This window comes from Rhagoletis pomonella, unplaced genomic scaffold, assembly GCF_013731165.1.
Source record: "Rhagoletis pomonella isolate Grant_MI unplaced genomic scaffold, Rhpom_1.0 Rhpom_scaffold_00001, whole genome shotgun sequence".
In the NCBI taxonomy this organism is placed as follows: Eukaryota; Metazoa; Arthropoda; class Insecta; order Diptera; family Tephritidae; genus Rhagoletis; species Rhagoletis pomonella.
Genome location: NW_023458555.1, coordinates 8306518 through 8320548, shown reverse-complemented (window position 1 = coordinate 8320548; position 14031 = coordinate 8306518). Strand labels below are relative to the sequence as shown.

Genomic DNA, 14031 nt, shown 5'->3' with positions numbered 1-14031 from the left:
AACGGATGGCACTGTATGTATGTACATATGCATACATATGTATGTATATACATAGCTGCATATAAATTTTGATTGCCAATAAGCAATATTTAAAAGTTCAATGACTGCAGATGTGCTATCATGTTTTCAGCGCGCATATATGTAGGTAAGTTAATATGTATGTAAATATGTATGCATGAGCTTACATACAGACACATGTATAAGTATTAACATATGTATACACAAATATTTATGTATGTCCACAATCGAGTAGGCAAACATATGCAAATGTATTCATTTTTTTTATAATGCACATGTATGTACGTACCCAATTATACTAGAATCAATTTACCAAATGTTAACATTAATAAAGAATAATAAAATATTGTATCAACAGCCCCATTGAATAGAGTTTATGATGTGTTAGTTTTTGGCTCCCAGTTTCGGGGGTTTTTTAATTTTTTTAATGAGCTTCGCTTGCCAACCGGCTAATCCACAAAAGCGCGTGCGTAAATATGTATGTATCTAAGCGATCTACCTCAATGCATAGTTTGTTTACCTTACTAAATACATACATACATAAGTAAATATTTAGTATGTATGTATGTTCGTAATGATGAGGGGATGTGAGAACGAAAATTCAGCGATAACTTGGAGATGAAACACGCATTTGACAAGTTTTAACAGCTGACACAGGGTAGCTGTTTAATTTTTGATGTTACTATATCGAGCCCTAACCGTCAAAATAACGTAAGCGACATTTTTTACAAAATTTTCTTTTTGATGCAGAAATATTCCTAGAGCATCTACATAGATACATTTCTGCATCAAAAAGAAAATTTTGAAAAAAATGTCGCTTACGTTATTTTGGCGGTTAGGGCTCGATATGTAGATACTGGGTAAATTTTGCAAAGAAATTAGATATTCGATGATTAAGTTAATGAGACTGCACACATTGGCATTTTTTGTGAATAGAATTTCAACTCGGCAATTTTAGACCGAGGAAATTGCCATATACCACCTGGTGAGATACATAATTTCTTATAGATTTTTTGACTCGATTTTCAGCACAAATACTTGAGCTTCAACACACTTCATCAGTGCAAAAACTGAGGCTGAGCTTAAGCTCAACTTTTATAGATGAGGTCAGGGATGCACCCAGAAGAAATATATTTTGGGAGGGGTTTATATGTACATTTGAAAATTCGCTTCAGATAATATGCTCTTTAAAATACATTTATGCAAGTTTTAAATATGTACAGTACGTAATAAATAAAAAAAAAACTTTTTAAAGTTTCATAAATTGCACTTTATTTACATAAAAATAACAAAGAACTAAAATATTTCAAAAAAGGAGGAGGTTGTTGGAATATTTTTTTCTTTTTTTATGTATGCTACAGCATACTTTTGTACCCCGCGAACCGATTTCAATAATTCTTAATAAATGGTCGTCCCGTTGTTGGAAAATTACTTGTTTAACATAAAGTTCTATAAACACAAGATGCGATCTACTTTTAAATAGGGTTTAATAAAAAGAGTTTTAATGTTCATTTTCCTCGATTTCTGGTTTTTGATTTTCGTTGGAGATGATGATTTTTCACGGTTGCCTAATTTTTTTTTAACATTTCGAATACCGAAAAACCCCAACCCTTGAGTGCGCTAATGCACGAGGCCCAATGTTTTAAAACTTATTTTCAAAAATAGCCTTTTTTCAGGTTGCATTCGCCATATTTGTTATTAAACAAAATTGGTTTTTGTGGCTTATGCTTGCGGAACATACAATTTTGTATCCTTCTTTGTTTTTTTTTTTATGTACAAAATTAATCACATCGCGTCGTTATTTTACTACAAAAGTTAAAAAGGAGGGAAAATTGTGTTTTTGACACTTAAAATCCCATCTATCCCGAAAACTAAGAGCTAATTGAATATTTTTAAGATCAGATTCTTAAGCTACATAAAATATCCTCTGAGAAACAGCTCTCAAAAACTGTGCCGCAAAATTTGGTTGGCCAGTGTAACTTCAAACACTGAATTCTACCTAAAATAAAAAAAAAAAATAAAAAAACACTTAAAAAAATCTTGACTTTTGGACCAAATACTAAAAATGCGGATTGACTATCATTGAGCTCTATATAGTAAAATAACGATTTCCTCGTGTGTGATAAAAAAAGAAGATTTTTGACTCACTGTATTATATTACCTGGAATTGAACTGAAATAATGTGCCCTTGTGAAATTTTTTTATTAAAGACTTCAATGAATAGATAGAAAAAAAATGTTGGTTTACTTTAATCTTAGGGTCGACCCTATCCGATCGAGTTAAAATTTTGTACAACACATTTTTTTATGTTATGGGACTACAGAACCTGATAGCACAGAAAAAATAGTTGAATCATGTAAAATAAGAGCCACCCTAATGTGCATAAATATATTCACATGTGTAACAATAACTCATTCCCCTGCTTTAAAAGTCAATTATGAAAAATTTCATAACAATAATTCATTGACATTGCGATAAGTAAACACATAATATTTAAAGAGTACCTAGTTGATAATTGCCCCTTTTTAATACGTCACAAATTTCCTACACGGTATGTATGTATGTATGTATACAGGGATTTACTTTGCGGACTCAATTTCGACTAAATTTAATGCCAAGTTTCTGAAATGATATCTAATTATCAGACCAATGTATTAATTAGTGTTACGCAGTATCGATACCAAAAGCACTCAGAACTCGATTCTCAAGAGGATCGACAGCACCAGATTTTTAAAAGAATCGATACTAAGTACTCCAAAGTACGCAGTACCCACAAAATAACTCGAAAGTACTCAGAAAAGAACTCAAAAGTACTCAGAACTTAAAAGAACTCAAAGGTACTCAGTGCTCAAAATAATCCGTTCCACTCATCACTTTGATACATGTACTCAGGAGCGGTTCAAAACACCCAGTATTAAGTGTCGATACTTAAAAGCACTGAGTTTTATTTACATTTACCGGTATTCAGAAATGTTTGTACTCAATTTGAAGTTTCAATAGTTTTCAAATACAATAGTACTTCTACCCAGTAAAGTTAGCCATTCATTTGACGTAATTTGGTATAAATATATTAATTTGAATAAAGTGCTGTCAGTTTTTGATATTTCTATATTAAGCATTGAAATGTTACCAAAATGTGTATATTTTAAGAAAGTACTCAGTACTCTCAAAAATACCTGATCCTCAAAAGTACTCGATACTTAGAAGGAAACGCATTTCTATTAATCGACAGGTAATGGCTACCGGGCCACACATTTTCACCGGCCCTTTAGCGCCCACACATTTTAATCCGGCGCTGTATGTATGTACACTGCCTACATATGTATAACGTTAGCACAAGTTAACAGTTCTACCTGTTAGTTTAGCCGTTTGAATTTAGATCGACCATAATGATGGCGGTAAAATGTAATTTGCTGACCGTCAAAATGAGAGAAACAACCAAACTGATGGAACTGATGCGAATAATCTTTATGACCCAACTTTAATAGCACGCAATAAATAAAAATTACTATGTATGTATGTATGTATGTATATACATATATGGCACCCACACGCAGTTTACCATTTTAGAAGCTTCTAAATAGAAGAAGACAATGAAACTACAAACAACAATCAGAAGCACGGGGGGGTTTATATAATCCGGCAAACTGAAAAGTAAATATCACGTAAAACACATAGACACTTAATGGGCAGCAATAAAAAATATAGTTCAGCATACAAATTTCATTTTATAAATGTTCATCTCAATGCGATTTCACAATAATTTCTTATCATAGCAACGATAAGAATGTAGACTTCAATTCAGATGAAGACACGACGAACTCAGCGATTGCAATTTGAAAGTATCTACATACTTGCATGCACAAAAATAAAAATGCATAGGTATGTAAACACTTGTGGGCAGAAATCCAAAAAAAGAACTGTTTTCTTTAAGAGAGTGCCTAAGGATATTGCTTTGGTTAGTAAAGTATTTACATACTTTGTAAAGTCCAAATGAGTAGAGTCATTTGAATGCAGCATTAAGTTCATAACAATGTACCTACATACATAAAGCTGCTGAAACCATACAACACTCTATCTCTACAGAATTGCCCACCTCTCGAGCTTTGGTGCTCCTTAGCTACTATTCCTTTGACGCTTTGACGAGATTGGACAACCTCAAATTCATTTAGAGTTTGTAGAAGATTTAAGCGTACGGTACCTACTTTTTATGTCCACGACCAAAAGGAAGCGAAGTGGCCTAAGCCATTTACATTAGAGACTTTGAGTTATTTACTCTACAACAATACACATCTTTTGTTTCGTGAAACTCTCTGTTGAAATTGTTTACAGGAAAATTAGTAACATTCGACTAATGTAAGTCCGATTTATTTAGAAAAAAGAGAGAAGAAAAATTAAATAAAATAAGTAAAAGTAAAAGTAAATAAAAAGTGAGCTTAATTAAGCTCTGACTCGATTTTCAGTACACATTCTTGAGTCTGAGCTTAAGCTCACTTTTTCAAAGCTCTAGATTGATGCGGATAAGGGTGTGATGACTGGTACCTAATTTTTTTTTAGCTTTTAGTTTAACTTAAAAAATTTATTTTATTTTACTTTACTTCTTTATCTTATCCTTTACTACATTATCTACATCATTATCGCCTTTCTTTTCAATAAAACCATTTAACTAAAAATTTGTTTTCAATTATTTTATTTTTTATTTTTGGTAACATTTTTTCCCACGAGTAATTGAAGCAAGGCTAACTATTGTACAACAACATATGGACCCTAATGCCACACACAGTCCTCGGCACGCATCAAATTTTTACCATCGACAAGAAACGAAATCTTGACTTGGGCGGGGAAAAATGTGTTCTGCGGTAATTAGTCTCAGTCAATGTAAAAAAACGTTCAAAATCAACGACAAAAATCGACTAGAGAAAGATACCACCTCGAAAATGAAATAATTGACTTTTAAATTGAAACGAAATGAAAACAAATAATTTTTAAGCAAAACATAAACAGACTGCAAGGCTAAATGAATGTAGAAGTTCCGTTAATTTCTTCATGATGCAATCATCGGATCTAAACCAAATTAGTAAGAAAACACCCTTGAGGTACCACCTTTCGAAAAACAATTTTAAAAAAATTATGCGGTAACATACATAAAAAAAATATGCCCACGTGTTGGTAACCTCCTCCCTTTTTTGAAGTAAGTAAAAAAGGGAAATGGATGCAAAAAAGTAAGAAAAATATAAACATAACATATAAAGCAAATGGATTTTATGTGTGTAAATCATTTCATATTATATATTATTTTTTCATATTTTTATAAACCGATCATCACTGCTACAGTTTTTGTAGAGCTTACTAAGATTGCTCCATATACATAATTAGCTACTCGAAAAATTTATGCTTGAAATTAATAAAGTGAGAACAAATTTCCAACACATCAATTTACGTTCCCAGAATCCAATTTCGTTCAACTTTTCGTACCCCATTCCAAAATTAATGCATATAACTCAATGTTTGTATGTACATACATACATATATATATATATATAAAGCGATTGTGATTGTGTGTATGTTAATATACATAAAAATCAATTTTTCACTTTATCCATATTAATTTTTATTATTTACTAACGTCAATCTTCCCCTAAGAAAAATAAAATAAAATAAAAAGCATCGCAAGCGTAATGCGGAGTTTAGAAACAAACTAATTTAGTTCAATTAAAGAGTTCTATACAAAAACACAAGCAACAGAAAAGAAACCGCTACATACATTCATATTAATGAATATTCAACAAACGAACGAAGCCATTTCTTTCTGAATTACTAACTGATTGATTGAAGTGTACGGAACAGTGTTGCCTAAGTTTTGAATTTGAAAAAGCACTAAAACCCAAAACAAAAATCGCGTTTTTTTCTCGAAAAAGGCACTCAATTTTTGTTGAAGGATTTAATGTACTTTGTAGGCATAAAAATTTTATTGTAAGTATTCCGATTCAAATTAGTAAAAATCAATGTTCGGTCGAATTTATTCTATTTTCTATAAATTCAAATATTTTCGTCCAAGCGACGTTAATATTCTCGTTTTTATTTTCTAATTTTCAGCTATCACCAGCGTTGCCGTTTCGCTTTGATTTAAGCAAAATTTATAAATTTTTTGCTGACAGTTTAAATACTAAATTTTTCTTCGTTTTGCTGAATTTTTTTTTTTACAATTTTTATCAAACGAAAGCAAAACCAAAACATGAAGTTTTATGAGCTACATATGTGGATGTTTAAATCTACACAGCAGTCTCTCTTATGATCTCGTTAACTAAAGGAACGTAATGAACTTTTCTTTCCGACCGTTTCACACCTGAAACATATAGAAATTTGATTTCCCGTTTAATGTGTCTTATTTGAGCGTATTATCCACCGACGCATAGTAAAAACAATTTTTTTTTTTTTTTGCCTAAAAAATTGCTTCCTACTCTTCAAATCACCCCCGATTTGGATTATTCTATCTTTATTTTACTGTTAGGAGAGTCTGGTGCATTATTGCCAAGTTGTAAAAAATATAACTTTAAAATAAATAACTTTAAAAATAAATTTAACTTTATTTTTTGTTTAAGATTTACAGATTTGGTGTCCTCAAACTAAAAAAAGCACCAAAAAACGAACCGAGCACCAAAATCATAAATTTTCGCGTTTTGAATAATGCAAAAGCACTAAATTTATTGCGAAAAGCAACAGTGGTACGGGGACACAAGAAGTATAGGTTGCTATCGACCAAACATTGAGATCAATGAAGTAATATAGTAAATAACACACATACTGTGTAGAATTACATTCATAAATTATTTATTTTAGAAACTACACAACTTTTCGATTGACACACTCCAGTGATATGATACGATATGTACTAGAGTTGGGCGCGGGACTAAATATTCAATTCCGTTCCCGCCCATCCCGACATAAAATTTTTAAGTACCGAATCTGCCCATCGCGACGTTTTTCCAGATTTGTACCGCGTGTCCTGTGGGTCCCGATATCCCGCGCCCATCTCTAATATGTACATTAGGGTACCTCGCCTAAAAAAGTTGCGTTGTTTTTCCACAGGAATTATAATATTTATTACATTTTTAAAGCTTCCAGGCGCACACCATTTCTGAGCTGGACCGATTTGAAAACATATCAAAAAATTCCATTATCTAGTTTGATTCAGTTGATAACAATTTTAAACCTTTTTATGCAGACCTCTCAAGCTTAAAGTCTGCTGTTTTCTGTCAAAACTATTTTTATATGTATAGTTTTTTTATATAGTTTTTTTTTATAGAATAGTTATGATTAAATCTAAATTCAAGAATTGTGCTGGAGTACTTCTTCTTCGTTCGACCTTTTCTCCAGCCAATTCTGGCATTTAAATACAAAAGAATTAGATTACGCTAAATATCCGTAAGAGCTGACAAATTATCGTTTAGTCTATTCCAAAACTGACACTTACTTACACTCACTTATGTACAATGTACATATATTTCCCAACTCACCTGATTTGTGCACCGTCAACGCCTTGTACAAATCTCTTGTATCAAGAGTCTTTTTACGGCCTTTGAAAAATATCGGCAAGGTGTACCTACAATGTAAAAAGAATATACTTATATAATATTGAACAGCTAATCAATATATTACATACAGTATCGGTCATGTTAATAGCACCCCCCCTTTTCAAAGTGCTGTTGTTTGTCACTGATGTTTATTTATTTTTAAGAATTTTCAATTAAAACACAGTTAATTTTCTAACAAAATCCATAGAAAAAAATCAAAAAATTTTCAAACTTTTTTCTCCGAAGTGTTTTTGATTGCACAGTTTTATAGCTCATTCCATTTTAGGGTAATTGTGGCAAGTTTCGAGTCGTCAAAAATTTTCGTTGATTTTTTAGAATTTCTTCCCCGTAGTTGTTGAGGTTTTCTACCATATAAGTAACGAATAAACACAATTTATTTTTAAGTTCTAACACTTTTGAGAAAAAAATTTGGAATTCCGGTGAAAATTTGTTAATATTTTTACTTATCTATAAAGTTTTAAATTTAAACTTGGATTTAAATGAGTTTTGCTAGAGAATGAAATACATTTTAATTGAAGATTCTTAAAATAAAATATAACTTTGAAATGGGGGGTAGGTACTATTGACATGACCGATACTGTATGTGCATAAATGCGAAGCAAACGAATGTCAAATGTGCTTACCAAAAACAAAACGCTGATATCACATTGGCACGTTCGCGCGGATTTTCCGGCAAATCGTTGGTCTTGACTGATTGCATTCTGTGTTAAGCTAAAATAGAGAAAATACGAAAATACATAAATGAAAAATCTACCAAGTAAAATTGTATGTAATGCAAAAAATCTACTGAAATGCCTGAATAAACAATAATGGGAATGGAATGGTTGTAACTCAGTTACGAAAAAATTCTAAAACAATTAGTTTTATATGGATATACATATATCAATGTATGTATATGTATGTATGTATGTATATATGAGTATGTAGTAAGAAAAACCAAATACTGTAATTTCAAATTCCAGTAGAACTCCGTAACTTATTTAATAGTCACTGATTGTCGACCAAAATTGCGAACCTACACGGAGACGTGTGTAAAAATGCAATTACGTATGGGCATTTTCTTGGAGATGTTCCCTTTGAACGAAAAATAAAATTACATATTTTAAAGTTTTTATACCAAAAAACGCTGAAAAAAGTGTGGTGCCATTTTTTACGTGCAGCACCATCGAAATCCTTAGATGTTCTAGAACAAGAGCAAGAAAAACCGATAGTTTTAGCTTTTTACTTTTTTTTTAAGTAAAAATAACGGGGGCAATTTTGCTTATGGTTTTATTTTTGGTTTTTATTTTTTAGGTATTGTTAAAAAAAAATTATTCCTAATTTTGGGTTTTTTTCGAAAGTTTTTCGATATTTCTCCGTATTTTTCGAAATCTTTTGTTGGTTTCTAGGATTTGCCGGCACTTTTTTGTTCATAAAAAATAGTCCAATTTAGTTCTTTAAATGATTGATTTTCTTCAATTATAAAAATCTAAAATTTACAAAAATTGGTATTCATATGTATAACGTGATAAACAGCCGATTGACGTGATTAAATTATAACTTTGTATAGCCGCTTGTGACGTTAAACGAATACCCCTAAAAATTTGTTTGTTTTTTTTTTTTTTTGTTATAAAATACATTATTAATTGGTGCGGTCTCAGGTTTGGCCTTTAGAGAGCGCTTATGTTGTATTAAAAACAAGGGAGGTTAACGTTTTTCTCTGCGATACCTCCATCAGTGTGCTACCAAATCCCCATCCATCTCCATTTCCGGTCTATCGCGGTCCAGAAACCCTTTTTGACTGTAGATGTACTGACTTTCGCTGTGCGCTCGCCTAGTGAACTGTTGTATCAGAGACTAAAGTCGAAGCTACCGAGAAGTGGAGTGTCTAAATCCTGAGTCTGGCTGCAGCTGCAGAATAATTGTTTAACTAATCAATAAGTATGTAACTTGTATTCAGAAAAAAGTAACATAACAGCATTGCCAAAATGTTTATGCCAGACATATCTAAATAGCATGGGAGAAAAATCTTCCAAGTTTCGTGTTGTTTTCCTTTACACGGAATATGTAGCCATGTAATGTCTTTAGCCCATGGAAATGCCCATTTTTAATGTCAATTGTATATATACAAATGTACATATGTATGTTCATATAAGATGTACACACATACATACATATATATGGAATTTCAAAGAGTCATAAAATGGTTTCATTTTTAATGCATTTTCAGTATTGTTGGGGGCGTGTTTAATAGCAAAATATTCATTTCACATCACGAATATTTATAGGTAATTGCTTGTAACATGTTGGTTCACACGCAACGAGTAAACTCCATACTTTCAATTATTTCATTTTAGTTTTAAAGTCATTGTTGCAACTAAATGAATGAAGATTTTAGTGCGAATGGTTACCCTGCAGGAAATTAAACTAAATTTTAATGTACTTTATAAACTACTTTATTTGCAATAATAACTAATTGAAATTCTTACTTTCGTTCTGCACTTCACAGATGCTTTTGTATTCTTCCAAGACACAAATTGGTGCAAAGTAGTTTTTCAGTTGGTTTATTTTAAAAATAAGAGCACATATATACATACATACATATGTAAAAATTGACAATCAATTAAGCTTCGTTAATAAAGTATTACAGCAAAAATATCAATTGAAGTCAATGTTGCCAGAATTTCTTTTTTCAAAAACTATAAATTTCTAAAAAAAAAACTGCATTTTCGACCAAAAACTGTACTCTTCAAAAACGAAGGACGTTTTTCAAAAAAAGTAACGTTTTTTTAATTTTATGAAGCAGAAATATATAACAAAATACGATTAATTTAAAATAAATAAAAAAATATTTTAAATTATACTTAACTATATCCAAATAAACTTCATTATATGTAACATTTAAATCACATTTTGTTTTAGTGAAATTGAGCTTTATTATTTTTCGTAAATTGCTTTGTTAATTTTTTTGATCATTTGATTCAGATTTTCCACCTCCTGAAGCATTGTTTTTAAGAAGTTTTTAGTTCTTAAAATAGCAGAGAGTGCTACAATTGCTAGTTTATTTTTTGTTTTATTCATATTGATTCCAGCAAATATTCTTTCCACATTTTCTGTGGCGACTGGAGTGCAAAGAACAGCTGAAAACATTTGTTTCAAATGAGCAAACGCTGCTCCTTCATCGTCCCTTTTTATTTCAAAAACTGACTCACAAAGAAACAAAGAGGGAAATTTTAATTTATTCGTTCGAAACGGACATTTCGGAAAACTATAATTTGTGCCAGGAGGTAATTTAAACAACTGCGAGCTTTTCTTAAAAAAAAAAAAATAACTGTAACTTACAGTTAAAACTGGGATCTGGCAACATTGATTGAAATTAACTTAATTGGAGTCAAGTGAAGCTGAAGCTGAAGTAGTACACTATTTTTACTAAACTGATTGATGCCGTAGAAGAGACAGATACATATTTATGTATTATTCATTGTAGTAAATTATTGATGGACATTTGAAAAAATATCTCATCTACAAACAATAAATCCTATAAAAGAAAGAAAGGCGCACTTAAGGGCAAGGAAGTTTCATATCTAAAAAAAAACGAATCGATGTGAGTGTGCTTAACATATGTACATATATACATCGAGTACCTATGCCAATTGTGGTTCACCAATTTGGGTGATGTCCGTAAGTGGTCCCAGTATATCACAAAACATGGCTTTGGTGTTAGAGCTTCAATTGAAATCGAATCAAATAAAGAGCGATAACTAGGAAAAATTTCTAGAGAAATGTTTCTTCTTTGATTTATTGCAGAGGTCGTAACAGTTAGATCTTTATAATAAAAGTCATAATTTGGCCGTTGAAATTGGATTTGAATTCTTCCGATTGATAGTTAATTTATGATTTTTTATTTTTTCGATCATTCCATAACTGTTATTAAAAAAATAAATAAAACGGTCATAAAAATGCAGTTTTCATTATAACGATTAAAAATTATCAAAATAAAAAAAAATCCAAAAATAACGATTATTTTTTTAATCGAAAAAAATCAAAGTTGTACGCTTATTCTTGATTTAATAAATATGTATATAAATAAAAAATAACGATCTAAAAATAAAAATACTTTTAATTGATGGTTATTTTTGGTCCCTGATTTCTTGTTTTGGAATTATAGCTCGAAAATATATAATCCTGTTTTTTTTTTTAATTAAAAAATATTTAAAGGTTGCTCAAAAAGTTCATAAAAAATCGTACATTTTTCCTTACATGCATATATGGACCACCCCAATATACATACATACCATATGTACCAATCCTGACTCTTGCTGCGAGTAACCGAAGTGGGCTTTTATTAAACGGCAATTGAGCTTTGGCCAAGGAGTGTTGTTTTCTAGTTACACATATGTGGTTACTAAGCTAAGCGGAAAAGAGTAAATTTGCAAGAAAAACTAATTCTCTTCCTACGTGACACAATTGACAAATAAGGCCACGAATTCTTTACACAATTTAAAGGCAATTCAGCCTAAACCTAAATCAAAACTAATTTCGATTATGTCGTTCCTGTCAGCAAACGATTAGCATGCTTAATTAGCATGAAGATATCAATGTGTATTATAACTGCATATCTTTAATAGTAACGGAATCACGTTAAAAATACTATTACTAAAATTGGCATTTAATATTCAGTTTTCATTTACAAGGGGCCTAATGCGGTTTAAATGTCGATTCAAGAAAAGCTTCGTCGTTGTTCTATAGTTATAAAACGTACAATGTATTGTATACATATTTGTATATGTGTGTGTACATACCCTGTAGGAAATGGGACTACTTTGTAGCTAACTATTAACTAACTAGCAGTCGACCAGTGGTAACTATTTATTAACCATTTCCTTGGGCCGTAACTAACTACTTTTGTAGGGCGATGGCGCCTGCATTAGATGTCAACTAACTTGTAGCTAACTACTTTTGGACATAAAATATCAATAAAAAAAAATATTTTTTTTTAATTTTTTATAATTTTATTTATTTACTTATTATTGAAAGTAATTTTCGTACGAGGATATTTAAATAGAAACATATAAAGAAAACGAAATCCCGAAACGTCTACATGACTCCTGCATGACTTTACAACTAACTTAAAGTTAGTTTTGTCATAGCTAATTAGAAGTTAGTTCTTTATCGAAATCCCGCAAAAAAAAGCCAACTAGAAGTTAGTTATTATAATCAATTGATAACTTTTTTCTGCGGAGTATGTGTGTGTGTGTTCATGTGTGTGTACTTGTACGTGAGAGCTCATGAATAAACTTATGTATACATTATTTCCCTTTTTTTTTTTTTGCACAACTTAAATCAATATTTGAACATCAAATTAAAATCGTAGAATAAATAATGTGCATAGTTAATGTAAAGATCACTCGAGGTGCCTATCACCAATCGACCGAAAACCGAAAGTCAACAATGTGAAATTCAATTAGAGAACACAATAATGTGAATGAACGAAATAATCACACATACATACATATTTATAATGTAGTATGTACATATATGTATGTATTTATGTATGTACATATGTATATAATACGTACATTAGACCCAACCAGAACAAAAGTTCGGCGGATACCTCTGAGTCTAAAAAATTTTTGCAAGGCAATTTAGATTTTTTTTTTGCCGAACGTAGGGGTCGCCTTTTTTACATTTTTTTTTTTTGTCATACCTTCATCATTTACTGTTTCCAAAGTACTTTGACCTTAAGTATGTACCCTGGTTTAGTACTTACCGACCAGTTCTCAGTTCCTATTACCTTATAACGTGCCACCCTAATGTCATCAAAATAAAATTAAAAATTAAAGCTCACCAAAAATCATTAAACTTATTAATTATTTCGATTGTTCCAGTGCACAGTGGTTCAGCCGGAGGTCACAGCTCAAAAATATGCACATTGTCTAACCTGCGATTGATTGACAGACAATCAGTCATTATTAATGGTACTTCATTACAGTGTAATTTTTTTTTGTTTCGATAAAAAATTGTTTAAATTACTTTCTCACTCTCGAAAGTTGACAAAACAAATTTTTATTGTGCATCGTGTTTTCAGTGACTCAATACTTGTAACATTTCTATATTTATTTTATAAAAAACGCGAAATTCATTCAAGCAACTCTGTAATGGAAATTCAATTTCCTATTTAGAAAAATAATTAACAATTTTTATTAAAAGTTGTATTATTTATATCGGCTCTAAGCCAAGTCTATTTTGCTCTTAATTAATTTCTGTTTTTTTTTAACATAAACTTTTAAAAACCCTGCCACTCAGTGCCACTCTTCTTTTTTTTTTTTAATTGTAGATTAAAATTATATATATTTTAGCTCCATGTTTTTGCACTGTTATTTTATACACGCCCGCTACTAGCCGAACCTAATATATTTTTTTACAAGCTTTTATTTAC

The 14031-nt window shown here is 30.9% G+C and overlaps 1 protein-coding gene across 1 annotated transcript in view; it reads right to left on the bottom strand.

The window, feature by feature from the left end:
* Positions 1-8313, bottom strand: part of LOC118751417 (probable multidrug resistance-associated protein lethal(2)03659) — a 19388-nt gene extending 11075 nt beyond the window's left edge. Inside the window, exons 1-2 of the mRNA XM_036486245.1 lie at positions 8237-8313; positions 7536-7621 (exon numbers count right to left, since the gene is read on the bottom strand). Coding sequence (XP_036342138.1) covers positions 7536-7621; positions 8237-8313 — 163 coding nt within the window. The remainder of the gene's footprint in view (positions 1-7535; positions 7622-8236) is intronic.
* Positions 8314-14031: the final 5718 nt, after the last annotated feature.